General features: G+C 35.6%; 4 protein-coding genes and 1 long non-coding RNA gene across 6 annotated transcripts; 1 reads left to right on the forward strand and 4 right to left on the reverse strand.

The window, feature by feature from the left end:
- Positions 1-479: 479 nt before the first annotated feature.
- Positions 480-2,363, reverse strand: LOC17875336 (transcription factor MYB78). 2 transcript variants are annotated; one of them, XM_006280818.2, is made up of 3 exons: positions 2,189-2,363; positions 1,356-1,485; positions 480-1,168 (listed from the first exon to the last, which is right to left on the reverse strand). In XM_006280818.2, exons 1-3 carry the CDS (start codon positions 2,361-2,363, stop codon positions 574-576), a joined length of 900 nt encoding a protein of 299 aa, XP_006280880.1. In that variant the 3' UTR covers positions 480-573. The 2 variants fall into 2 exon arrangements, with proteins under 2 accessions (XP_006280880.1, XP_023645806.1); XM_023790038.1 differs by having other exon boundaries at positions 480-1,258.
- A 2,533-nt stretch (positions 2,364-4,896) lies between these two features.
- LOC17874661 (amino acid permease 6) lies at positions 4,897-8,819 on the reverse strand. Its single transcript, XM_006280329.2, has 6 exons — positions 8,670-8,819; positions 7,935-8,168; positions 7,154-7,247; positions 6,493-6,707; positions 6,249-6,394; positions 4,897-5,720 (listed from the first exon to the last, which is right to left on the reverse strand). Exons 1-6 carry the CDS (start codon positions 8,770-8,772, stop codon positions 5,067-5,069), a joined length of 1,446 nt encoding a protein of 481 aa, XP_006280391.1. The 5' UTR covers positions 8,773-8,819; the 3' UTR covers positions 4,897-5,066.
- A 2,308-nt stretch (positions 8,820-11,127) lies between these two features.
- Positions 11,128-18,184, reverse strand: LOC17875598 (brefeldin A-inhibited guanine nucleotide-exchange protein 2). The gene is made up of 11 exons (XM_006282197.2): positions 16,802-18,184; positions 16,386-16,703; positions 15,940-16,285; positions 15,426-15,848; positions 15,026-15,318; positions 14,597-14,870; positions 13,865-14,364; positions 13,445-13,766; positions 12,978-13,350; positions 12,174-12,871; positions 11,128-11,951 (listed from the first exon to the last, which is right to left on the reverse strand). The coding sequence occupies exons 1-11, from the start codon at positions 17,989-17,991 to the stop codon at positions 11,331-11,333; spliced, it is 5,358 nt and encodes a 1,785-aa protein (XP_006282259.1). The 5' UTR covers positions 17,992-18,184; the 3' UTR covers positions 11,128-11,330.
- A 233-nt stretch (positions 18,185-18,417) lies between these two features.
- Positions 18,418-21,410, forward strand: LOC17877114 (xylulose kinase). The gene is made up of 11 exons (XM_006280198.2): positions 18,418-18,514; positions 18,644-19,298; positions 19,376-19,464; positions 19,668-19,732; positions 19,915-19,970; positions 20,070-20,190; positions 20,283-20,357; positions 20,443-20,496; positions 20,588-20,682; positions 20,775-20,949; positions 21,059-21,410. Exons 1-11 carry the CDS (start codon positions 18,456-18,458, stop codon positions 21,289-21,291), a joined length of 1,677 nt encoding a protein of 558 aa, XP_006280260.1. The 5' UTR covers positions 18,418-18,455; the 3' UTR covers positions 21,292-21,410.
- A 44-nt stretch (positions 21,411-21,454) lies between these two features.
- LOC111828950 lies at positions 21,455-22,210 on the reverse strand. The gene is made up of 2 exons (XR_002832597.1): positions 21,720-22,210; positions 21,455-21,585 (listed from the first exon to the last, which is right to left on the reverse strand). It is a non-coding gene; the product is annotated as an uncharacterized LOC111828950 (long non-coding RNA).
- Between the last annotated feature and the right edge of the window lie 2,820 nt (positions 22,211-25,030).

Raw genomic sequence — 25,030 nt, forward strand, 5'->3', positions numbered from 1 at the left:
ACACACTTTGGTCCCCTTTTTTCCCATATACAGGTCCCATAGACATGTTTCCTAAAAGCATCATGAACTGGAGTATCCATTTACAATTTTCTCATTTTTATCATGCCAAAGTCATTACATATATCTTTTCAATATGAGTATTGTTTTGTCTGGTTGTGACTTAATTTTTAAGAAGTGTCGCGTGGAACCAATTATATTATATGGTTGCTTTGGCAAATCATCTCATTATAATATGTAGTTAGTGTGTTTATTATATAAGCATGCTTCCATGAAGAAAATCACATTTATTATTGTGAAAGCTAAGTGTATCATCTTTCGAATAAAATGAGAATAAAAAGATGTGGTTATTAATCCGATTCTCTGAATTGATTCTAGAAATTATTAGCACAAAAAATAGTATCGCAACTCCAAAATATCAATCAAACTTACTACAAAATAACAAAATCCTAGTATATTTAAAAAAAAAAATCCTCAAATAATTTATAGCAAATTCTTTTCACACCCTAATTATTAGAAACTTTTACTTTTGTTTTTCCCTTTAAAATGACTTTTTGAATAGCTTCTTGTGTCTTTTCAGAAGTTTCCATTGTCGATGACTTGTTGTTGTTGCTGTAAGAGCCAGAAGTCTTCATCATATCCAATGTTCCAGAAACTGTCCGAGTAATTAGGTATTATCCCATTAACATTATTCTCGTACCAATTAAGGTAACTCTCATCTTGCATCTTCGTAACATCTCCGAACATTAATCCACTGTTGTTATCCAAATAATTATGCGATGACAGTTGTTGTTCCACCAAATCCTGATCTGAACAAATCTTCACATGACACTCCGTCAAATCTGATGAAGGAGATACCGCCACGTTGGAATGTTCCGACGTGATGATGTAACCATTAGGGTTACTCATTATTAAACCACAATGTTCCATGTTGGTGTTGTTGTTGTTGTTGTTGATCACGAGCTGGTCTGAAGTGGAAACAGACCTTGTGTTGGTGGCTTGGATCCGTTCTACGAGCCGAGGCATCCAAAGATACTTCATTGTGTCTTTAAACAGTTGACTGTTCACGTCGCACCTAAGCTGTTTTGCATGCTTTTGAACACGTGTTCTCCAATAGTTTTTGATCTCGTTATCTGTTCTTCCTGGTAAATATTGTGCAATCTTAGACCATCTACAATAATCACAAGAAAACAAAATTAATGTATTAATAACTAAGAAGTTGTGATCAAATAATTTCTTAATACAAATTAACCATATACATCTTTGAGATAGTAAAAGATTAAAGTGTACTAATGATCATTAAACGTTACCTATAGTTTGGTCTAAAAACTTTATACTTCAAACAAAAAAATATATACCTATTGCCCCAACGGGAGTGAAGTTCAAGAATCAAGAGTTGTTCTTCGAGGGTTATGTTGCCACGGCGGACATCTGGTCGGAGATAGTTTAGCCACCGAAGTCTGCAGCTTTTCCCGGTCCTTTTGAGTCCTGTTTCATATTGGAAAGAGATTATTATTTTAGACATCATCGTGTATACGTATACTGTATGATGATTTCATACGCAAGAAACTCATGATTATGATCATATTTGGTAAAGTTATAAAAATGACTCTTGAAATTATTGGAACCGTTGCTAATGAGGCAAACTCCCTAAAAGGGTCTTTGTCTCCAGCAAACTTTCTCCCATTGCGATAGTGCTCTCCCCATATAGATGTTTATCATTATATTAGAATTAATTTGTTATCTTCATTTTTATTATGTCAACACGAATATAGTTTACTTTATTCAAAACGTAGAGGGTTATATAATTGAATCCATATCCAAAAATATGTAATAATTGAGTCCGAATAGCGAAAACAAGATTTCATTAGAATCATAATAATTGAGTCTGTGTAGCGACAAAAAAGATTTCATTAGAATCATATGCATACTTTTAATTCTATATCAAAACCAATTTCTTGAAATTTCAAACAAAACAAATATGATCAAGAGAGTGGCGAATAGGATTAAAAAAGCAAAAGACAAATTAATATGGATGAGGAAGAATTAAACAAAAGTTTAATTAAGTTATATGCAACTTGTGTATATTTGGTTTGTTATTATATTTTCTTCACCCAAACACAAACATGCACAAGCTTAAATATACCTATATTAATCTAAGTGTGTCTATGTTAGTGTTAGTGTATCATACCGGCACAACGAGCGAGAGAGTTCCATCGACCTTCACCATGAGTAGCAATGTAATTGATGAGCTCTAAATCTTCCTCAACGGTCCATGGACCTCTCCTTAACTCCATCTCTTCTTCCACGTCCGCAAAATCCTCCATGTTCTTGTTGATCTTTAAGCTTCTTGCTTTGTCATCCATTGATGAAGAGTGACCCGCAAAGAGAGATTCAGAGAGAAATAAAGAAATCGAGACTTTGTACTTTGTTTGTGTGCTAGATGATAAAGAGTCACTTATTGGAGTTATGTGTAAAGGAGATAATGGATGTTGTTTTTATAGATGAAACCAAATAGAGATGAAAAATTCTTCTTTAAGATTAATTTGTAACATGTGGGACAAAGGCATAGACGGCCGCAATATAAGAAATTAAACTGTTAAGTTTTCCCAATAACTTGATACTTTATGATATAATAGAGAGCATCTCCTAATATTTTACAACTAAACTTTATAAGAGGAGAGAACATCGTCATTATATTACTACTATCGGTGTTTTAAGTTTGGCATAAATACGTTGTTGATGAACTAAAAAGTATAGTTCTTATAAAAAATACTCGAACAAAACAGCATGTTCCAATTCAACACTAATTATAGAGCTTACTAAGTCTCGTGTTTTTTTAAATGTTACGAGCCTAGAAATACTGTTTAAGAAAGAAAAACAAAATTATCTCTATTACCAATAGATCTTGAGGCAGATATAATTTTGTGTTCTAGTTAAATAGAAACTTTAGAGTTTTTGAAATGCAAACAAATTGAACAAAAGACTTTTATAAAATAGTTTCTTTTAACAAGTCTTAGCTCTAAAATTTGTTAAGAGACCACCAATAATGATGGTCTTATAGTTTTCCACTCGTGTGTCATAGTTTCAAAAAGCAAATATATTATAGCTTTTCTACTTCTTCTGCTCTCTAATCTTAAAAACAATTTAGACTAAAGGTCATAGTCATTGTAAAACAGTTTTTTTTTTGTGTGTTTTAAATAAATTCTACAATCGATTCAAACAAAATTGCTTGAGTAATAAAATATATTGTTTGACTCTTTTTTTTTCATTCAACGCGTTATCCTAATGAAAATTTCAGAAATGCCGCAAATTGAACATTAGTTATACATATAAGATCGTGGTAGGATTTAATTAATTTGTAAGGGTTAACGAGTGTACTTATACTTAGCACTTAATTGAGCACTATAGCTTTTGAAAGTTGACATTTGACTTCCCATGCGTGTAATTCTGTTTCTTAATCATATTTATAAGTTGTCGTAGTAACTTAGTTATACTTTTTACTCAGTTTCAAACAAGTTGCCAATACTATATATACTTCATATACGTTTTGTTCTTCTCCATTTCCCCCTATCTGTTCATTGGTCTGACCATACATAAAATTCAAATTTGTTTAGCCAAATACTGAGGGACAAGTTCAACGTTTAGTTATATATATATATTATGATAAGAATGTAAATATTATTAGAAAAATGAAATGTTTTGGTTTTACAATATGTCAACCATGTCGCTATTTTTTCTTGTAGTGTATGTGTATTCTTGCCAAAAGTGGAAAACAAAAACAAGGGGTCGCATGGATCTTTTAATTTATAGAGAGAAGTAATCCTAGATTACTTCAAAGACTAGTAGTCTACAAGGGTGGCCAAATATTCAATACGTTTTGATCATGACGAATGAGCAAGTGATCTTTGCTTTCATCATATTTAGAGAGAAACTAAGACAACAGTATAAGTTTCAATCTGTATGCCCAAGAAGCAAACCAAACTCTAGTGGGTAAACATATCACTAGGAGTTGGACCTTTGAACCAAAATATTTGGTAGCTTCCCGCAACTGCAAATGCTTCTCACGTTAAGCTGGAGAAGAAAACATTTTCCTCATTATTAACAGTCCAAGTAGCCTACTTGAAGTAGGCATATGTAAAAAACCCCAAACCCGAACTAAAAAGACTTGATCCCGATCCGAGTATGTTATTGAGACATGCTCGAATGGATCTCGGTGTTATAGTACTTTGGATTCGGGTAACACTCGATCTGAACTGGGAACCAAACTAGTACCATATATATCTGAAGTGTTAGACAATTCATATACTTTCAAGTAGAGTTTAGTTAGTTTTTCTTGAGTTTTCGGGTAATTCATATACTTGCAAGTATTTTTTTAAAAAGTTTTGGGGTAATCCGTATACTTGAAGAGTACTTTTTAGTAGCTGTTTCTTTCCATTTCCATGGAATGGATCATTAACCCCTTCTTCTAGTAACCAAAAAATCACTTTTTCAATACATATTTGTAAACAAGTTTAACGTTTAGTACAGATGTTGTTTTTTTTTTTTATTTTTAAATAATATTATACATCTTATATATCTTATATGTTTTCCTCATAGTGCAGATGTTGTTGAAGATAGTCACATTTACGAAACATTAATATGAACGTTAGTCCGTGCGTGTTTTATCTTTGTCTATAGTGACTAGTTCTTTATTAAATTTTGTTGTTTTGTAACCGTAGTAGAGAAGATCCAACCCAATTTATAACATGCAAGCTCATTACCAAAAAAAAAAAACATGCTAGCTATTATTATAGTAAGATTGGTTATTGCTTAATTAATTTGTGTTGTGCAATCTATTATTCTTTCATTTTCCCTTTGCTTCATGTTTATTCTGAGTGAGCACCAAGAAGAGGAAATGGGACTAATTGCTGATAGATTTGTTTCAAACAAGCAAGTACAAGTACATTTTGCTATGTGATAAAACACCAATAAACTACAAAGAAATTAATAGACACTTTTATTGGGGAGAAGAGAAGTGCATGGAAATTGTGCTCTTTGAGACGTTTTGGTGAGAACACATATTTTCATTATGGGGCCTGGAAAGGCTTGAAATCCTTGAGACTTGTTATGAGTCCTTGCACAGATCCGGCTAGAGCAACTAGAGAGACGATGAAACAAGCCCAGCTCAAGATTTTTAGCCAAGTCCAAGTGAAAGAGAATTTTCTAATCTTCTTCTGAGCAATGTGCATCTCAATGGGAAAGTAAACTGTCAAAGGCCAGAAGGAAGCTGCTCCAATAAGACCCAAGAAATCGTTGAAGAATGGGAAGATCATTGCTACAACCGCGGTGACCACAACATATGAAGTCCTCCAAACCAATCTGAAGAAGTTGATACTAAATTCACCACAACATGGGACTTGGAGTTTGTATTCTCCTGTGATGAACTTGTTATCTGGCCAGCGTTTTGCGCTTTGGCTCTCTACGAACTGAAAGATGGGCTGACAAAAGACTTGGTAAGCACCAACAAGGTGCACTGCTATGCAAACATTGGCAAAGTCGATTAGCCAGAATGGTTCATAGAAACCAAAGCCGGTTAGGAAATTTCCGGGTGCATCATTTCCAAAGGCAGCATAACCAACACAACCACATAACATGTAGAAGAAGGTTGTTGTGGAAACACCCACAAGGCTTGCTCTTTTCATGGCTTTGTTCTCTGATGGTGGACCTGCTTTTAGTGTGTCCTGCCATGGTTTAGAAAATTACATAGTTTAATTAGTAGAGCTAAAAAGATACACATAAAAAAAAAGCTAATCTTTTGACAAGAAAAAAAGAAGCTAACCAAGTTAAACAGAATTTTTTTTTAAAGTTATTTTATCATTTCTCTAGGCTAATAATTATTTTAAATTAAGTATGTCTTAAAATGGTGGTCAAGTTAATTCACCCATATCTCTTAGACAGTTTTCAAAATTAAAAATGGTTTCAATTTTTGTTGGATTCTTTATAGACTCTCTGGCTCCTCTCGCTACTTATTTTTTATTTTTGGCTCCTATCAAGTTTCCCTACAAAGACTTATTTCTAATAACTTTCTTCATATTTAATGGGTAGGTCCATGCACGCAGTGATGTTTACTTTGCGACCAAACGGCACACAATTCAATTCATGTGGACTATCTCTTATATTGCTGTCTCCCTAACTCCTACTATCAATAAGTCAACCCTCAACATGCTTACAAAACAGTAGAAGGACATTTATACATAGTGACTACTTGCCTGTATTTCAATGAGCACAGTTGAGTATGCATAGGCAAATGCAATATCCCCAATCGCTTGGAACGTTCTCCATACTTTCTCGGAACCCGATACATCAATCCCGACCGTAACTCCTGTCAGGGACGTTCGTACGTGCTCACCGCCACCTTTATAATTTTTGTTTCATGAAAAACCCATTAGAATTTGTAACATTTCTTGAAAAAGTTGAAAATTACTATAAGCATAATCAAGAATGTTTTTTTACCAGCCGCTTTGGCGATGGAGAGACCAATGCCAATGGAAGCGTAACAAAAGGACATAACGGCCGCTAGAATTGAGAGCCAAGAGAGGTTGTGGAAATTTGGGATTTGGCTAAGAATGATTTGGATGATTGCAAATACGATCATGAAAGGTGTGTTTGAAGTTGCACATTTCACATGATGCCCATTTTTGTGGAAACAGTTCGACCTCTTCACTGCCCTGTTTGCATTGAATCATTTAAATTATTTGTTAGTATGATGCTTTAATTCTTCTATTTCAAAACAATTCAATTCCACAATCCTAGTAGCTAGATGACTAGATCTAACTCAATTCTTCATTGCTTATGTTTGAAATTTCATTCTTTTTGTATTACACCATCCCCTTAAATTCAAAAAACATGTTACCCCATTTGCATCAAATAACCAACAAAAACAAAATGAGTTTTTGGAATTTTGTATAGTATAACTCTACCTATCATATCATAAAGGTAGACCACTAAATAAAATCATGAGATATGTCTTGTCTTACAACTTACAACTAACAAACATGCTTGATTTGTAACTAAGTCAAAAAAAAGAAGAGGTTGCTAAAATTGACTTTGAAAATTTGAGAAATAATTGAAGAAAAAAAGAGAAAATATAATTATGCAATAAAAAAAAACTTACACCATGCTTATGGAAGCTGTGATTGTATAGCCGATTGTTATTCCAACCAGATTCCCGTATTGAGCCAATCCACATAATTGCACTTTTCTTCCTCCTGTTTAATTATATTTATAAAATCATTATATAAATATATAAAAAACCTCAACACTTGAAAAAATATTTAAAATAACTTTTAATAAACAAAAACTTTCATAGGAAATCAAGTTGACCCTTCGGTACAAGAGAGTTGAAATCTGACTGACCACAACACGACATTTTCCAAGACGTCTTTATCAGAATTTTTTTGGTTAGTTCTTAAGATCTTTCTATATCTGAACCACAGTATCATATATATTTTTTTCCTATGTATAAATTATTAATTAAAAATATTAAACGTTAAGTAAGATAGAAATAATAAAATTGAGAAGGAATATAAATTGAGAATAGGAGAGTATCTTTTGATAGTTTTTAACTTTTAGAAGAAGGAATAGAATAATAAAGTGGGGTGAAGACAAGTAGAAGACTCCAAGAGACTATGATGTTGAAAGAATTAATGATCATCATCACTTCACATGGGATGGGATGGTCGAATCCAAAACATGCCAAGTCTAAAACAAAACTTTACATAACCTTTACCAACAAAACAACATGTGTTTATATACATACATATATGTCATGGAAATCTTATCTCTCAATATTTTGCAGCTAGATTTTGAAGTATTAGTTCATTTGGTATGTGTATATCATTAAAGCTCTTACAATATACAAAGCAAGAGAGAGAGAGAGAGATGGAGAAAATGACCTAAGTAGGATCGGACAACTTCCATGTAGGTGTAGTTGCGTTTGCCGGTCACAGGGTCAGGTGAACGGTAACAATCGGCAAGCATTGTTGATGTAAAATATGTTATGAACGAAAAAGCCATTAGCACGGCTGGTCCTGCCACCCATCCTAGCTGTGCGATTGCCCACGCCAACGACAACACTCCCGACCCTATCACCGCGGTTATTATGTGTGCACTTCCCGTCACCCATGTCCCTGTCCAATTCAATCCAACCACACAAACAACACCTCAAGTTATATATTTACGATGCATTTTTTTTTTGCAAATTTTTACACTTATTTTTGCGTTTGTGTTTGCACTAAGACGTAACTAAGGGAAACTAGGGGGATTACGGCATAAGACCCGAACCTCCTAATAAAAAAAAACTAAAGAAAACTAAATAATTAAATATTAACTGATAAAAAGTTTTAGAAAGTTTAAACTAAAAACGCAAAAAATACGAAACTTCGTTTCTTATTAAGGTTTCACGTTTGCGTCTAGACTTGCTTGACGTGTTAAAACTCAAGTATACATGTCTATACGCATGTATGGTGTTCATGACGCGGACACAAACAAAACTGAGACTTACTTACTTACTTGCCCATTACATACGCATACATGACGAGTTCATGTTTTATGTATCATACATGTATATGATGTTAAGATCGAGATTTAACGATGAGTGGAGAAAATAAAAGAAAAAAAACGAAGCTTACCGGATCTTTTCTCGCGACCATCCTCGTCAAAGTTTTTGTTAGTATCACCAATCTCGTGATCCGTGAAGCTTTGTTCAACGGACATGGTCTTCTTCTTCTCCATCTCTATGGACTACTCTCTTTTTTTTTATTATGACGAAATAAGAAGAAGAGGCCAAAGGGTAGTAGTATGTATGAAGTGTGAAGGACTCTCTTCTCCACTTAAATAGGCACACCACATTCAACACCTAATCTTTTTGTCTCTCTTTTTTTATTATTATTTCCTATATTATCGGGTTCATTTTTGCACACTCTTTTCTCTCACTTTCATTATTGTCTCTCTTTTTTAATTAATGTATCTCACTTACTAGTCAAAGTCATTAAAAATCCTGAACTTTCCCTAAAACCATTTAAATCATGTAATTATGTTTGACTATCAGGTTTTTTTTTTTTTTGGGGCAAGTTTGACTATCATTTTAAAACACCAAATTTTGTTGACCAAGACAAATATATAACATATTTCGTAAATTGATAAACCGGAGTAACTAAATTTTATTTACCACATGTTAAACCATCAGTTAGCGTTTTGTCTGCGATTTAAAAGATAAAAAAAATCTTAAATCACACCACACAACCCTAAATCACAAGATCGGTTTCCCAAATTTGAGTTTCCTTTACACGATTTGAGTTTTTGGTGGATCTCCAACTCCATCTCGTACCTCACCCTCTGAATCGATTTCTCACATTGGGTATCAAATCGCAAATAGAGAATTGTGTTTATTTGGGGGATTTGAAAAAATTAGGGTTTAATTGTGTAATTTGGGGATTTTTTTAATCTTTTGAATCGCAGACACAACACTTTGTTAAGTAGCTAACAAATAGTTTAACGGATGTTAAATAGGATTTTGTTTCTCCGGTTTATCATTTTACGAAATGTGTTATTTGGCTTGATCAACAAAATGTGGTGTTAATATGATAGTCAATCAAAATTACATGATTTAAATGACCTTAGATAAAGTTCATGATTTAAATAGCGTTGACCAGTAAGTTGAAGGTTTAATTGGCATTTTTCCCTATCTATTACTCTTTTGGTGTAGAAATATGATGAGGACACAAATACTGTATTCATAAAAATGGTTTAGCCAAGAATACATATATTAATAAAAAAATCATATTAAATATGTAATACCTTTCAGGGGTGTATTCTAATTTTTTTAAATATGATTTTGATGATTTTAGGGAAGTTGATATAATTTATTAGAAATTATTTTCTAAAACCAGAAGATTTAGATTTCCGTATTTATAACTAAAAATATCTTCTCAATTCCTTTCAAATCTTTCAAAATTATCAAAAATCAAATCTTCAACTATTTTTTGAATAACATTGTATTTTAAAGTATATTTTACTATTTTTAAATTATTAGTTCAATAACACTGGATTAGTAGAACTTTTAAAAATAATTATTGAATAACATAAGTTTTGCAGTATCAGTTTTACATAAATCACTTAAAATTTTACTTACATATAACCTGTATAATTATATTTATAGAAAAAATAACAAATAACAAAATATTGCTTACGTGAAAATTACATTAAAATTTGGGGAAAAAAACAAAAAAAAATTATTGCTTAGATTGGGGAATTTTTATTAATTGCTTAGATTGGGGAATTATTATTTTAATAATTTGAGATATGCTTATAAGACCCATTTGATTAGCTGAACGTTGACTACTGTAGGGGTAGGGGCTAATTTGATTATATAATTTACCACGAGTGATAAAATTAAACTTAAACATGTTTTCTATGGATGGGTGGGAGAATAATTATTAACACACTATCAGTGGCTCTCCTCAGTAGTTTCCTGGATCTTAGGTTTACAAAGGTCCACCACCAGTCTTGTACTTATCATTTTATTTTTTCTTCTTGATTCCTCATATGCTCACCACATTAAAGAACTATGTATATATAGATAGATCAAGAACTTTTGAACTATAACGACAAGAATCAAGAAGCGTGTGCCAATAACATAAGAGGCTTTTTAGTGGGCGATTAATCTCCTTCATAGATTTTGCCTTTTTGATTTTTCAACCAAAGCTTGGAGCCAGTCACGGTTTTTTCTTTTTTCAGATTCCTTTTTGAATTAGGTTGACGATAGTTGAATTTTCAACGATTCTATTACTATCAAATGTTTTTCTTCTTTCCACTATATATAATATATGATGAGACCATGTTCTTTGATGTTTTGTATCATGCCGACTTGACATCAAATTCTGATAAGTGAGAGTTCTACCAATCGGAAAGCCCGTTTTTGGTATATATATACCAAAGTTAAAGAGAACAAGCCAATAAGTGTTTTTCAAAGTCTTGTTACTTACTTGAGATAACATTTAAATCGGAAGTAGTGGTTTAGTGGTCAAAATTATTTGGAGGCATGGCGTCAACTCCTTCTACTAAATGTCTTGTTACTTAAGATAAACATTTTAATCAAAGAGAGTATGTTTTTTTCAATGTCTTGTTACTTGATGATATAACATTTAAGCAAATAGTAGTTTAGTGGTATGAGTATCTTTGATAATTACCAACCGGCGATGAATTGAAAAGAGAACTCTATAAAGGCAAGCAAAGCATTCACATCACGCCAAAGTGGAAGATGAAAGCCAAAAAAGATAAGAGAGTAAACGTCAGCACCATTGTAGTAATATCGGGCCAATCGATAAGCCAAGCATATCACCAAGAGCAATCTGAACCTCGTTTGACCCGTGTTCGCAGCTAATCAAGCTAGCCAGAAGTGGAAATAGACATTTCAGGTTCTTCTCAAATGATGCTTCTTCCAATGTACATATTGCGTGAAGTGTTGCAACTATAAGAGGAGCTCTTGCTGCAAGTTCCCTTCGTTTTCCTGATCCCAAAGGTATTCTCCATCGGTATTCGCTGGCCCGTGATGATTCTGATTGTTGTTTTTTCGCAGAAGAAGAAGTCTCAATGTAGAAGTTGAGAACTTCTTGACAGGTGTTGACTAGAAGTGATTCTATTTCCTCCTTTTCTTCTGCTTCTTCGGTTTTAGCTGTAACGAGATTCTGTAAGAATGTGAGGCAGATTTGGTATGACTCGTTTTCAAGCCGAAGTAGTGGAGGATCTTGCATCTGTGTCATCGGTCCTAGCTCTTGTAGTCTTGAACGGAGTATTGTGTTACTGTTTATTCCGTGAGCATGTAAAGCTACACTGTGCAATGCATCAAAGAGGACTAATGTGTTTTTCGCTGAAAGCTGAGGTCGGTACATGTTGTAAATCTCCATCACAGCCTGAAAACATAAACTACATCAACAACAACAACAGCAAAGATTGCATAACTTTTTTTTTTTGTAAACTGTAAAAGGAAATGCCAAAGTCTGTTTGCGTTTGCCATCTGAGTTTTTAGTTAACAATTTACAAAGAAATTTCGATAAAAAATAATGAAGTTGTGGGTACAGTTGAAAGAACGCATTATTATAATATGAAAACGTAAAGACTTGAGAGGAACAAACCTGAATCAACAAAAGCTGAACAGCGGCTCGGCACTTAGCATCAGAGATAGCGGCATAAAGACGGGTTGCTGTTCCCTGACTTTCTTCGTTAGCATCTCCGCCAATTGGAGCAGCAGACTCAGCATTACTAGTCACAATGTTGAGAGCATTTCTTTGGCTTCTCTCTACATATTCTTCACTGAGGAAATACGAAAAATCAGGGCAAGTTGTCTTTGCTGCTTCTTTTAAAGATGACACCACCTCAAACCACTTTTCTTCAGAGAACAAGCCATCGGCATCACTCATCAGACGAACAAACGCAGCAATACCAATCCCTGCAAGACTCTGGTGAGGTCTCTTTATGAAACTCACAAGAAGCATTAGTACTTTCTTTAGAAGTGGATTGACTGTAGTGTAGAATTTGACAAAGAGATCTACTACAAGCTGTAGTGCTAATGTACAGGTCTCATAGAGCCATGCATCATGATCTAGCTCATCCACATCACCACCATAACTTCCTTGATCAGCAGATTCGTCTTCGCCAGAAGGATCAATAGAATGACGCACGTAGTCGAATATAGGAAATAACACAGACTCAAATACTTTTTCCCATAACGGTAGAGAAAATAAATGACCGTGGTTGCGTAAGGTATCAAACATAATCTGTAGTGCGCTTTTCCTGATTTCTGGTCTTGGATCGAAACTAAGTTCTGATAAGCCTACATTATGCATAGGAAGGTGAAACACATGATTATAATCTTTCAATTAACAGCCAGAAAAGGTAGTTAGAATATGTCAAATGTAGAGACTACTTTAATGTTATACCTGATAGTAAGGGAAACCAAAAGTGGAGATGATTATTGTTGTTTACAGTCTCTCCGTTCTCTTGTTTCCCACTTTTTCCAGTGTGCTGAGGAATCTTTCCAGAAGTTTCCTTGTCTTTGTTTGTTGATGGCGATTTAAGATCTCCCTCTGCAAGCTTTGTTGCACAATACCGGAGGAAAGCTATGGAACTGAGACTGATATCCTTGCTAAATCTATTGTTGGTGAATGCAACTAGGCAATTCACACAATCTGTAAAAGTGGTGGTTTCTGTCTCAGTGATGTATGGGAAATATTCTCGGATAATCTTCTCTATAATCTCAAAGGACAAAAATACAATATTTTTGTGGTCATCATATGCCGCTGTGGTAAAAACCTGCAAAGAAAGAAAAGACATTGTGAGGACACATGAGTAAATCAAAAACTTCTTGAATAAATGTGGTTACCAGAGAAATACAATAAATGCCTACCATGAACATGCTTTTCCATCCTGACTTAACATTATTTACACGCGACAATACCATCTGAGAAACACATCGAATGATAAGCTCTCTGATCTCAACATCATTACTTCTACGCATAACAATGACAAAAGGTGTCATAAATTCATTCTGGAAGTTGTAATTAGCCAACTCCTCCCGTTCCAGGAATTTCATTGACAACTGGCGCAGAGAATCCATAGCAAAAATTGCAATAGAAAGATTCTCTGAGCATCCAATGGTCACAAAAAAACCCGATAGCACTTGCCAGATGCTTGACCAAACAAGCCTTATGCGGTTCATGTTATAATGCCTGTCACCAATTTACAAACAGAAACAAAATTGCTAAGAACACGTCTCTTATATACTGTATATGAGAGAAAAGAGAGAAAAGAAATAGGCGTTTCTTACGCTATCTCAACAATCTTTGTGAGGCTAAAAACGCGTGGATTAGACGGAGACCGCATCTCATCCATAGAAACTTTGCAGAGAGCTTTAACAAAGTCTAATATAGCTTCACTGTTTAGTTTCTGACTCTGAGAAAATATTTGATTCATTTCACCAACCTGCTCCAACAAGTTCAAATTTGAAACTATACTGCTCATCTGTTCTCGTCTCACATTCTTAGAACCTTTTCCGCCAAGACTCATGCTATCATATGAACCCCTCAACACTCCTGTAGCCGCATATTGACTTTTCCCAGGACCCTTCCTATTCAGAACAGGAAGTACATACTGTTTTGGTTGCTTTGACTTCTCCGACTCATTTTGATTGGAAGCAAAAAAAGTGGCATCTGGAGGAGCACCTTCTCCCAAGAGATGTAATTGCTCAAAACGGGAAACACAAGTAAGTATATGCTCCCAGGCATCTTGCAAATAGTTGCCTTCTTCATCAGCAAGCCTGAGAATCGCCTGGAAAACAACCAGTATTAATTTTGGATCCAGACAGTTCTACAGGGGAAAAGGTGACAGCGAGATCAAGAAGGAAATATTATCGACATCAAAGTGACACAAGGAATAGACTGAGGACAAGCTATAATGGCCAAAGACTACTCAAGATATATAGCATGTTCTTTGGTTCAGCGAGGGAGGGAAACTATTATAAACAACAAACATATAAACCTTAAAGATGTAGAACACCAACCTTAATGGCTTCAATATTTTTCTGCTTGATATCAGCTGGGGAGTGAAGTGAAGTGAACTTCGCTAGTGAAGTCACAAAAGCATCTCTATGGGTTTTCATTGACATCAAAGAAGTGGCATGGATTGCATGGTGGAATCCTTCAAGACATAAGTTGATTACTGTCAAATCATCACTCTGGTCTAGTGGCACACTGAATGCAGCAAGCATAGGAGCCCAACAAGCCTCAATCATAAATTTGAGAACGGCCATATCTGTCGCAGCATAGTAAGTTGACCTGCAAACTCAAATAATTCAAATACTGCGTAGCTCAAAGATACCTAAAATATGGAACCGTTCAGGAGAGTAGTTCTAAGCTGAAAATGAATACAATTTGTTACAGAGAAATGGTTGTTAACAACATTTGATACAAGGAAGAGTGAATGATCTTACTCTGATTTGCGAGCTTTTTCCTTAAATTGCTCTTGCATATGCTTCACTAGATCATCACTTGTTTCCGCATGTGAATCTCCCCACTGCTTACGGATCACAATGTTTAATATACCATCCAAACCAAGCATTATGTTTGAGTTTGCGTATTGTTTCTGTTGCAAAGGTAGATCATCTTCTTTCATCTTTATCTCATTCTTTGTTATCCTTTCATACAGCGATCTCATGTAGTCCGCAGGTAAATCTTTTTTGTCGTCTATCCCACGATTGTTTCTGATAAAGTCATCAGCAGACATCTATATATGTTCCAAAAGGAACAAAAAATTACACAAAGAACGTCATCAACACTCTACCACAAACATTCACAATAACTGTATTAACCTAGACAATGAATGAAACAAACCTTGTTCTTCACCATGGGGTTATGTGCATCAGTATTGAGCATGATCACAGAATATGCAAGAACATAAGCTGTGTCTGCACTAGTAAACACCTTAGGATTACACTTGCAGTAACGTTCAGCAAATTTTTCCATGATTCGGTCAATCTTTTGTGCTTCTCCAGGCAGCCTAAAACCTTCAAGAAAGGTTCTAATTGCTTCATCAAATTCCAAGCCTTGGAAATCAAAAGAATCCACATATGCATGCATCACCTTGAGAGGTAACTCTTCTCTTTCTCCAAGATAGTCACCTATCAAAGTTTTATTTAACCCTGACGCATCTTGGAGAAAAGCTGCTATTTCTTCAGGAGATTCACCCACCTTACCCGCATTGATGAGAAACTCAATACCTTTTGTTGGCTTCCGATTAAAAAGAGAAATACCTTCCTAGGACAAACAATTAAATTAGCATTAACGACCACAGAACAGAAAATAGCACATATAATCTGCATAATACCAAAACATCTTTACATTCTACCTGAAGTTCAAGTTTGTAAGCCCGGCGCTGCTCGATAGCTAGAGCATCAGGTGTACTTCCTGAAGATTCAGAATAGGTATTTGATCCGTCAGCAGACTCATCAACATTTCCATTTGCCAACTGGGTACTTCCGGGTCCCAGATCGATCTCAAGTGCTTCAGATTTATTCAATGAATTAGAAATTGGCAGTCGCAACTGCTTGTTCAACCAATCTCCCATTGATTTCAATATAGCTACTAAGCATTTCATGGCTTCAAGTTTCATAGCAGCCTCCTGAGGTGGCATCAATGTTGTCGCTGTACCAGGAGGAACCCCCTGAGCCGTTTTAAGGAGACCATTAACCATCCTAAACATGATCATACAGAGGAAACATAAATTAAACAAAGAACTTCCACCTCAACTAATCTTAAATTCTGAACAGCAAGGCATCAAGGACATTAACATACCTCTCAAAAATATTTGATGAATTGACATCACAATCGTAGTTCAAGAATATATCAACTAAGATTTGTGAATCCAAACAAAGCTTGTCAAGAAACCGAAGAACAATCATTTTCTGTTGAAAATTAGGCTGAGCCACATTCTCCACAACTCTAAGAACAATCATTGGGAAAAAAACTCCAATTTCCGCCTTTAATCCAGCGCGAAATCTTGCAACCAGACTGATGAAAATAGAGCAAGAAAGCTGGAAGATAATCATAAGGGTAGAAGCACTATTCTTCAACAACGACAAACACAAAAACTGTTTGATATCACCTAAAAACCTGTTTAGCAAAGATGGAAATTCATCAGAAGAAGAAAATATCTGAATTTCTTGATACGGTGAATTGACCAAAAAAAGCTAAAGAGGTATTTAACGTACTTCTCGCTTGTCCTAAAGACAGCTCCAGCATTTTCCAACAAGATCTTTAACAGCTCAAGAGCCAGAATCTTCCCTCTCATCGACTGCGGATCTGTCGAAGACTCCTTAGGAGGCGCCTTCATGGAGAGCTTACAAAGCGCCCTGAAAACCAAGCAGGCATCTCTCCTCAGCTTATTCTCTATCTGAACTTCTAAATCATCATCTCTCTCCGCGTCTACCTCTGCAAGCTCCCCCTTCCTTCCCTCTAGAGCTGACTTGTACATACTGATCTCCCAATACTTAGCGTCCAACATGTCCTTATCAGTGGAGTCCAACAAATCCGTAGGATTCGTAGTCTCCACTGTGGTAGTCCTATATGCCCCATCCTGGCCTCCGGATCCTGATCCTAGCATTGTCGGGTTCAAGACTCCGTCTATATCTAGCATGATTTTGGTGATGAAACCCTGAACAAACTGCGTCATTGTCCCATCCGCATCTGATTTCTCGATCGGCTCCATGAGCTCAGCCACTACGATCGGCTGAATTGGAACCGTTGACGAATCCGCCTCCATTCTACGGAAAACAATCACCAGAATCTGGATCAGCGAAGCCTTGGCAGTCGTCTGATTCACCACGTTTTTGCTTCCCAAGTAAATGTCGTAGCAAGTACGTACAACTAGGAGCAAGCATTTGCCATGGATCCGCAGCGAGATAGAGTTAATGGCAGATAACAAAGTCTTCAACACAGGCAATTCAATGGATTCATCTCCCAAATCATGGCATTTGCAAACAGACTCGATCAATTTAAAAAGGAGAAGAGACTCCGCTCCACCGGACGGGTCCGATTCACCACGAATGTAGCCATGCGCGATAAGTTTCTGAATGCAGTCAATAGCAGGTTCGACGATCTTAGCCAGGCCTGTGCCACAGGCACTGATCAGAGGGCTGAAGATGAATTCAGAATCGGCGAGCGAGTACTCGATTGAACCACCATCGTTAAGTGGACCGGGAACAGAGGAATCAGACTCGGATTCAGTAACAGCAGAGGACGACGGAAGATATGATTTCTGCAGCGAATTTAGCCGCTCGATAACAGCTTTGCATTCGTTAGCGAGCTTCGAGTGTTTCCGCCACGAAGCGTTCTTGACAATCTTCTCTAAAGCAGGAGTTACAACTCGACTCAATCGGGAATCAGCTTCCGAGGAAGCCATTCCCAATTTTCACGGCGAGCTCAGCGGCTCACAGATCTAGAACAGTATTCCAACAGAGACGAAACAGCCTCTTCACCAGAGCTCTGAGTCCGATCCGAGCTGGGTCAACGAGTGTGACTCAAACCATTGCAAACTCAAAAAGGAAACTGCAGGGTACAGAGCAAAGAGGTTAGATGAGACGAAACTTCAGATCTTCTCTCTTCTCTCTTTTTTTTTTTTTTTGTAAAAAATAAAATAAAATAATGTGTGTGTGTGTTCAGGTCAGATCTCAGATGCGAATGGGGAACAGACGAAGGGGGCTTTAAATGGGAAAGAGCCCATTGGGTTCGAAGGGCCCATTGGGTTCGAAGGGCTCAAGTTTTTTTCTTTTAGTGACTGATTTAAATTATCGAACAAACCTTATAAAATCGACACTTCTCTCATCTTCTTCCCCTTAAGCAAAACTTTGGATCAAGCAATCAACAATGGCGGATCTCTCTCTTCCTCCCGGTTCTTACTTCCTCGGATTCGACAGCTCTACCCAGTACGTCTCCCTTCCTTAACTATTACTGATTTGATCATAAATTCGTGTTCGATCATTTTGAAATTGGTTACTTTGATCGATCTCAATCGTGATACCTTATCTCTTGTTTTGTTTTGCCATTTTCAAAAGGTCTTTGAAAGCTACTGTGTTGGACTCAGACCTAAACATTGTCAAAACCGAACTCGTTCATTTCGATTCTGATCTTCCTCACTACAAAACCAAAGATGGGGTTTACAGAGACGCTACTGTCAACGGTAGAATTGTGTCTCCAACTCTCATGTGGGTGGAGGCACTTGATCTCATTCTCAAGAAGCTCTCTGACTCCAATTTCGATTTCGGTAAGGTCATTGCTCTTTCCGGTAGCGGGCAGCAACACGGTAGTGTGTATTGGTCAAAAGGTAGTTCTGAGGTGTTGAGATCTTTGGATTCAAAGAGATCATTGAAGGAACAGCTCGAAAACGCGTTTTCTGTTAAGGAATCTCCTATATGGATGGATAGTAGTACCACAGTGCAGTGTAAAGAGATTGAGAATGCTGTTGGAGGAGCTATGGAACTGTCTCAGATCACAGGGTCTCGTGCTTATGAGCGGTTCACTGGTCCGCAGATACGGAAGCTTTTTACTACCCAGGGGGAAACGTATAAGAGCACGGAGCGGATTTCGCTTGTTAGCTCCTTTATGGCGTCTTTGTTGATAGGAGATTATGCTTCCATTGATGAAACTGATGGAGCTGGGATGAATTTGATGGATATAAAGAAACGATGTTGGTCTAAAGCTGCTTTAGAGGTTTGTTGTGATCCTACTTTGAGGGTATATAGTTAGATAGCAGAAGATGGCTGTTTCCTAATAGGCTTCATTTGCAGGCTACAGCAACAGGTTTGGAGGAAAAACTTGGAAAGTTAGCTCCAGCTTATGCTACTGCTGGTTCCATTTCTCAGTATTTTGTTGAGAGGTTAGTATCATTGATTGTGATCAGGATTGTTAATGTCTTTAACCGGATTTATAAACATGTTAAAAAGAAGATGATTGAATTGGTAGTGATACCCACTGTGCATGATAATACTCAGAAGTTTCCATAAGCATTTCAAACAAAACTTTAAGTTTTTTTGCAGTTTCACATGTTAGATTCAGAGTTTTTTTTTGGTTTTGTTGCAGGTTCGGTTTTGAAAAGAACTGCGTGGTTGTGCAGTGGTCAGGAGATAATCCTAATAGCTTGGCAGGTAAATATTCAACAACAGAAGCCTAAGGAGAAGTTCCTATACAGTTTCACACTTTATATATATAGCTTTTGCGTAGCAACTGCAACAATTATGATGAAATGCAAGTGTATCTTGCGTCTGAATTCTGTCTGAGTTTGTATATGAAGTATAAGGTGTTGATGAGGTTATACGATGTTCTGCAGGTCTAACTCTAAGTACTCCTGGAGATCTGGCGATCAGTCTTGGGACCAGTGACACGGCAAGGCTCTTGATTCTTGTCGAGCTTTCTAGTTAATTAATCCAGAAACAGATTAGTATTCTTACCATTTCAGATGTCGAACATTGTAAACTCTTACAGGTGTTTGGGATTACCAAAGAACATCAACCCAGTCTTGAGGGCCATGTATTACCTAATCCTGTGGACCCTGAGAGTTATATGGTAATGTTGGTTTACAAGAATGCTTCTCTCACCCGTGAAGGTAATCATGATTGCAAACTCCGACTCTTTATCTGTGATTATGCTTTGTTTGATCCTCTGAGACAAGTAAGAATATGTGACTTTTCGTTTCAGAAATTCGTGATCGTTGTGCTGAGGGATCTTGGGATGTTTTTAATAAGCATTTGCAGCAAACACAGCCACTAAATAGTAAGTTGTTATCATAATCCTCCAGGTGTCCATCTATGATATGTTCAGGTCCTTTGTTTACTAAATACACTACTGGCTCTATTAGATGGGAAACTCGGCTTCTACTACACTGAAAATGAAATTCTCCCCCCACTTCCTGGTATGTTCTTGTGTTTTTCTTCTTTCCAATGCCATTGCTCTCGGCAAAATGCTATAAGCTTCCCTTACTAATGTTTTGTACCAATGATTAGTTGGCTCCCATCGTTACATTCTTGAGAACTTCTCTGGTGAGTCTCTTGATGGTGTGAAAGAACGAGAGGTCGATGAGTTCGACCCTCCCTCAGAGGTAAGCAAGTGCACACACACATACACTGTTCTATGCAGTCACCCAGTTACATAGTTTGTGACTTATCATCCCAATAAACTGTTTCCTGTCAGGTAAGGGCATTGATAGAAGGTCAGTTTCTTTCAAAACGGGCTCATACTGAGAGGTTTGGTATGCCTTCCCCTCCGATCCGAATAATAGCCACAGGAGGTGCATCCGCTAATGAGAACATCTTGAGTTTAATCTCAGCAATCTTTGGATGTGATGTATATACTGTGCAAAGACCTGGTAACACTCGAAACATACAAAAAAAGTTGCAGCTCCTTGTATACTTAACATGATCTCCTTAAGGATTAAACAAAGCGCTTGATTGTTTGTTTGTTTGTGTGTGCAACAGATTCAGCATCACTCGGAGCAGCACTGAGAGCTGCTCATGGCTGGCTCTGCAAGAAAAAAGGAAGCTTTGTGCCCATCTCAAACCTCTACGAAGGGAAGCTGGAGAAGACATCTCTCAACTGCAAGCTCAAGGTAAAAGCAGGAGAAGCAAACATCGCTTCCACCTACGGTCTGTTGATGACTAAGAGGATGGAAATAGAGAATAAGCTCGTGGAGAAGTTAGGCCACTTCTGATAAATAAAAACTTCCTAAGTACTCTGCTTTTAGAATAGATTGAATAAATGATTAGATCTACTAAACAAACACAAATTTGCTTGTTACTTCAGAATAAAGATTTGGCCCTAATTTGGATTCTTTGAGAAACTTATAAATGAGACACACACAAACACAAACAAAACACAGAAGAGGCCATAATTTTATATAGTCTTCTTGAAGAGGAACAAAAGAATGATTTGCAAAGTAGTAAAAAAAGATTTCACATAAACATAAACATCACCAACGAATCGTATCTATCATCATCTTCTTCTTCTTCCACATTCGAAACCCCAAAAGAAGACAAAATCCAGAAAGAGAAAAAACTTTAAAAAAATTGTGTTTTGGTTATAAAAATCTAATTTGATATAGTAGAATAAGTAGATTTAATATATTTGCCTGGCTCCAACCTGTCTGCCTTATGTCCCCCCCAATCTCTCTCTGTTCCTGTCTCTGTCTCAGTCTCAGTCACTGTTCGAATACATCAATGTCGGGGGTGGTCTTACAGAGAAAGAGTGGCAAGTCCGGTTTATAATACCGCTCGCCGCCGCCGATAATGAACTACGGCGACGGCGGCGGTGAAAAATCGCAACTTTTTTCTCAGTTTTTCTTCGGTTCGATTGAAAAAATAGAAAAATGGGTATTGATTGATGGACACGATCGATGAAAGGGTTAAAAAGCAACGGCTAAAAGAAGAGAAGAGAGAAAGGGCAAAAGGTTGTGTAAGCTGAGAAGCCATTTTCCAAAGTTGCTAACTTTATTTTTTTTTTTTTGCTTTCCGGTTCGAGACAACCGTTTTGTCTTTCCCCAAAGGAAATAAAAAAAAAACGAAAAAATTACATATTTCAAAAATTGTAGTCTCTTATTGTATATAGCAAAATTATTTAATGCCAACTTTAATTATTTATCTGTATCAGTCTGAAATTAGAATTAATTACTCTAGTCTCTAGTCTCAAGTCTCACAACTTGAAGAAAAAAACAAACCTAGTCTGAACTCTGAAGTCACTAGTCATAAATTTTATTAACAATTTTGGATGGTCCTTGATACCGTTAGAAATGGTAACTAGAATGGAATTGATGTTTGAAGATGGGTATAGGTGTTAAAAGGATAGTTTAGGTTAAAGCAATGGGAACCATGGTGAGGGTTTTTTTTATGTGAATTTTAAGTGATGCAACTAAAATTTATGAAAGGGCTTTTTCGGGAATTGATGTTAAATTTGACGATTTCTTGACGTCGAATGGAAAAAATATCGATTCGCTATTTATTTATGTCGATTCTTGATTGTGAATGATATACATGTTACCAAATATACAGAGAAGGAGAATTTGATGAACAATAAGAAGAATTGAATTATGTTAAATGACAAGGCAGGACATCAACCAAACCATTCAACCAACACTTAACTAAACATTCTTATTGGAGCAACAATATTTAAAACCCTAACCATCAAGTGTACCTATCTCAAATTCGCAGACTTAGGATAATTAATGATAACAAGTTAGAATTTATGCTCCAACAAGTGCTAGAAGGACAACCCAAGAGTAATTTGGACATTAGAAAATAACATACTTTTTTATAACTGATTTTAATTGGTCAAACTTTATAAGTACTCAGATATTGATTTTTTTAACACTAGTCACCATCTACAGAAAAAAAAAAAAATTATGGTTGATCAAAGGGATTTGCAAGGGATATGTATATACATACTTCATTGGTTGTAAATTTCCCAACATCAAATCACATTACTTATGAAAGTCACAATGATATTGACTTAACTAGGTCATTAGGTTGGAATCATACCTCGTAAATATTGTGAGTTACCTCTCTAGGTGATTGATTATATGCTCTTTGCATGGCTGATGCAAATTCTTATATTTTCCAAGTTAAACACCAAAAAGAAACTCTTTCATAAGAGGTAATTCTTATCATTTACTTTGATTGTTACAAACTCTAAGTCTCTAACTAGAAAAGTATATCATATACTTCTTTATCAGAAAGATTCATAGTGATCAAAGTAGTTCTTATGCCATAAACGAATCTTGGTCATTATTTATTCCTCATCGGTTTAATTAGTTATTACATCTATATAAATTAGAGGCCAAAACATGTATACCATATTGGTTTGTAAGAACTCAAAATAAGTTATATTACACTAATGGATATGAACCACCAAGAATCTCATTTTGAGTTTTGATGAATCTGTCTTCTTTTTTTCTTCTTCTATGAAGCTTATTCCAATTTCAAGAATTCTGAAGTCATCATCTCTTGATATTCCATTGAAATTAACCAAGGTTCGTTCTTGTCTTTATATATACCGTTTCTTTTGTACTCATTGATGGAGTGCCCACTAATTTCATAGAAAGATATAAAGAAAAAAGTGATGGAGAAGACTTTTCAATTTTTATGAGTTGCTTCAACGAATCGTATTCGTCTTTGCTGTGGACCCTTGAAGCAACTTAGTAGAATCATATACTCACACACATCGATTCATTTCCGAGAATCCAAATCAATGATCAGCTATTCAAGTACAATAATGATTTAATCCGTTTAAAAACTTTTTTTTTTGTTTTTCTCACTAAGGTTTTGTCAACATTAATACTTGTGGTTTACTTCAATTAGCATGACTAAAAATATTTCCTTTTCGTTAGTATTTTGTATACTAAACGAAATAAAATATCCGATCATATTGAGATTCTAAGATATGCTATAAAGGGTGAATTTGCAGGAATCTTGGACAAAAATGGTCACACTACTCTCCAACTTGAAGAATGAGACTAATTTAGAATGGTCACACTCCTCTTAAAATCTTTCATCACTTATTTCATATATATATATATTTCTTATTCATATCTATATTCACTGTCATCAAAAATATTACATGAATTGTTCGTTGGGAAACAAAAAAAAATGTCTTTTGACATTTTTGACATAGAAACTAATTTTATTTTCCGAAAATAAAATTATAATTATCTTCTTAACAAAACTTAATGGTTAGCATATTTTTTTTATTGTATGAATCAGTGAGAAAATATTTAACATTACATTAAAATATAAATCCATATTTATTAACTAGAATCATTGTTTGATTGATTAAAAATTGATATAACTCGTATATTTCACTATCATAATTAATCTTCAAACCATGCATTTCAAATATTATATAAATGAAAAGCATGAGAGAATATAAAAATGAGTCTCGTGCTTTTTCTCCTTTGTCCCTTTGTTGATATATAGAGACAAATATGACGATGCGACTCATCGATCGATCATTACGTATTCGGATCATACTGATGAATATATATAGATAACACACACACAGTCACACACACACATGCATGTATAGCCTATTTGTATATTACTTTTAGCCTATTTTAGGTTTATAAAAATGAAAATCAAGAATCCACTTCCATGCCATGCAATCGAAAAAAAGAAGTTCCACTCACTGATGAATAAAGAAGAATGACGTATTAAATATAAGTCCACAAGAAAAAATATTAAAATAAAGCTTGTGAATTATCATGATTCATTAGTGGGTGTACAACATAGACACATTCAGATTCTATGCGTTACATTGAAGCAGCTATTAGATTCTAATATGAATGATGATCATCGATCCACATATATATAGTATGATCTTGCTTATGTTGATTAGAAAATTAGATTTGCGAAATTAGAAATAACCAAAGTCTTAAAAAGGATATATGTTAAAATACATGTAGA

This window comes from Capsella rubella, unplaced genomic scaffold (genome assembly GCF_000375325.1).
Source record: "Capsella rubella cultivar Monte Gargano unplaced genomic scaffold, Caprub1_0 scaffold_8, whole genome shotgun sequence".
Classification (NCBI taxonomy): domain Eukaryota; kingdom Viridiplantae; phylum Streptophyta; class Magnoliopsida; order Brassicales; family Brassicaceae; genus Capsella; species Capsella rubella.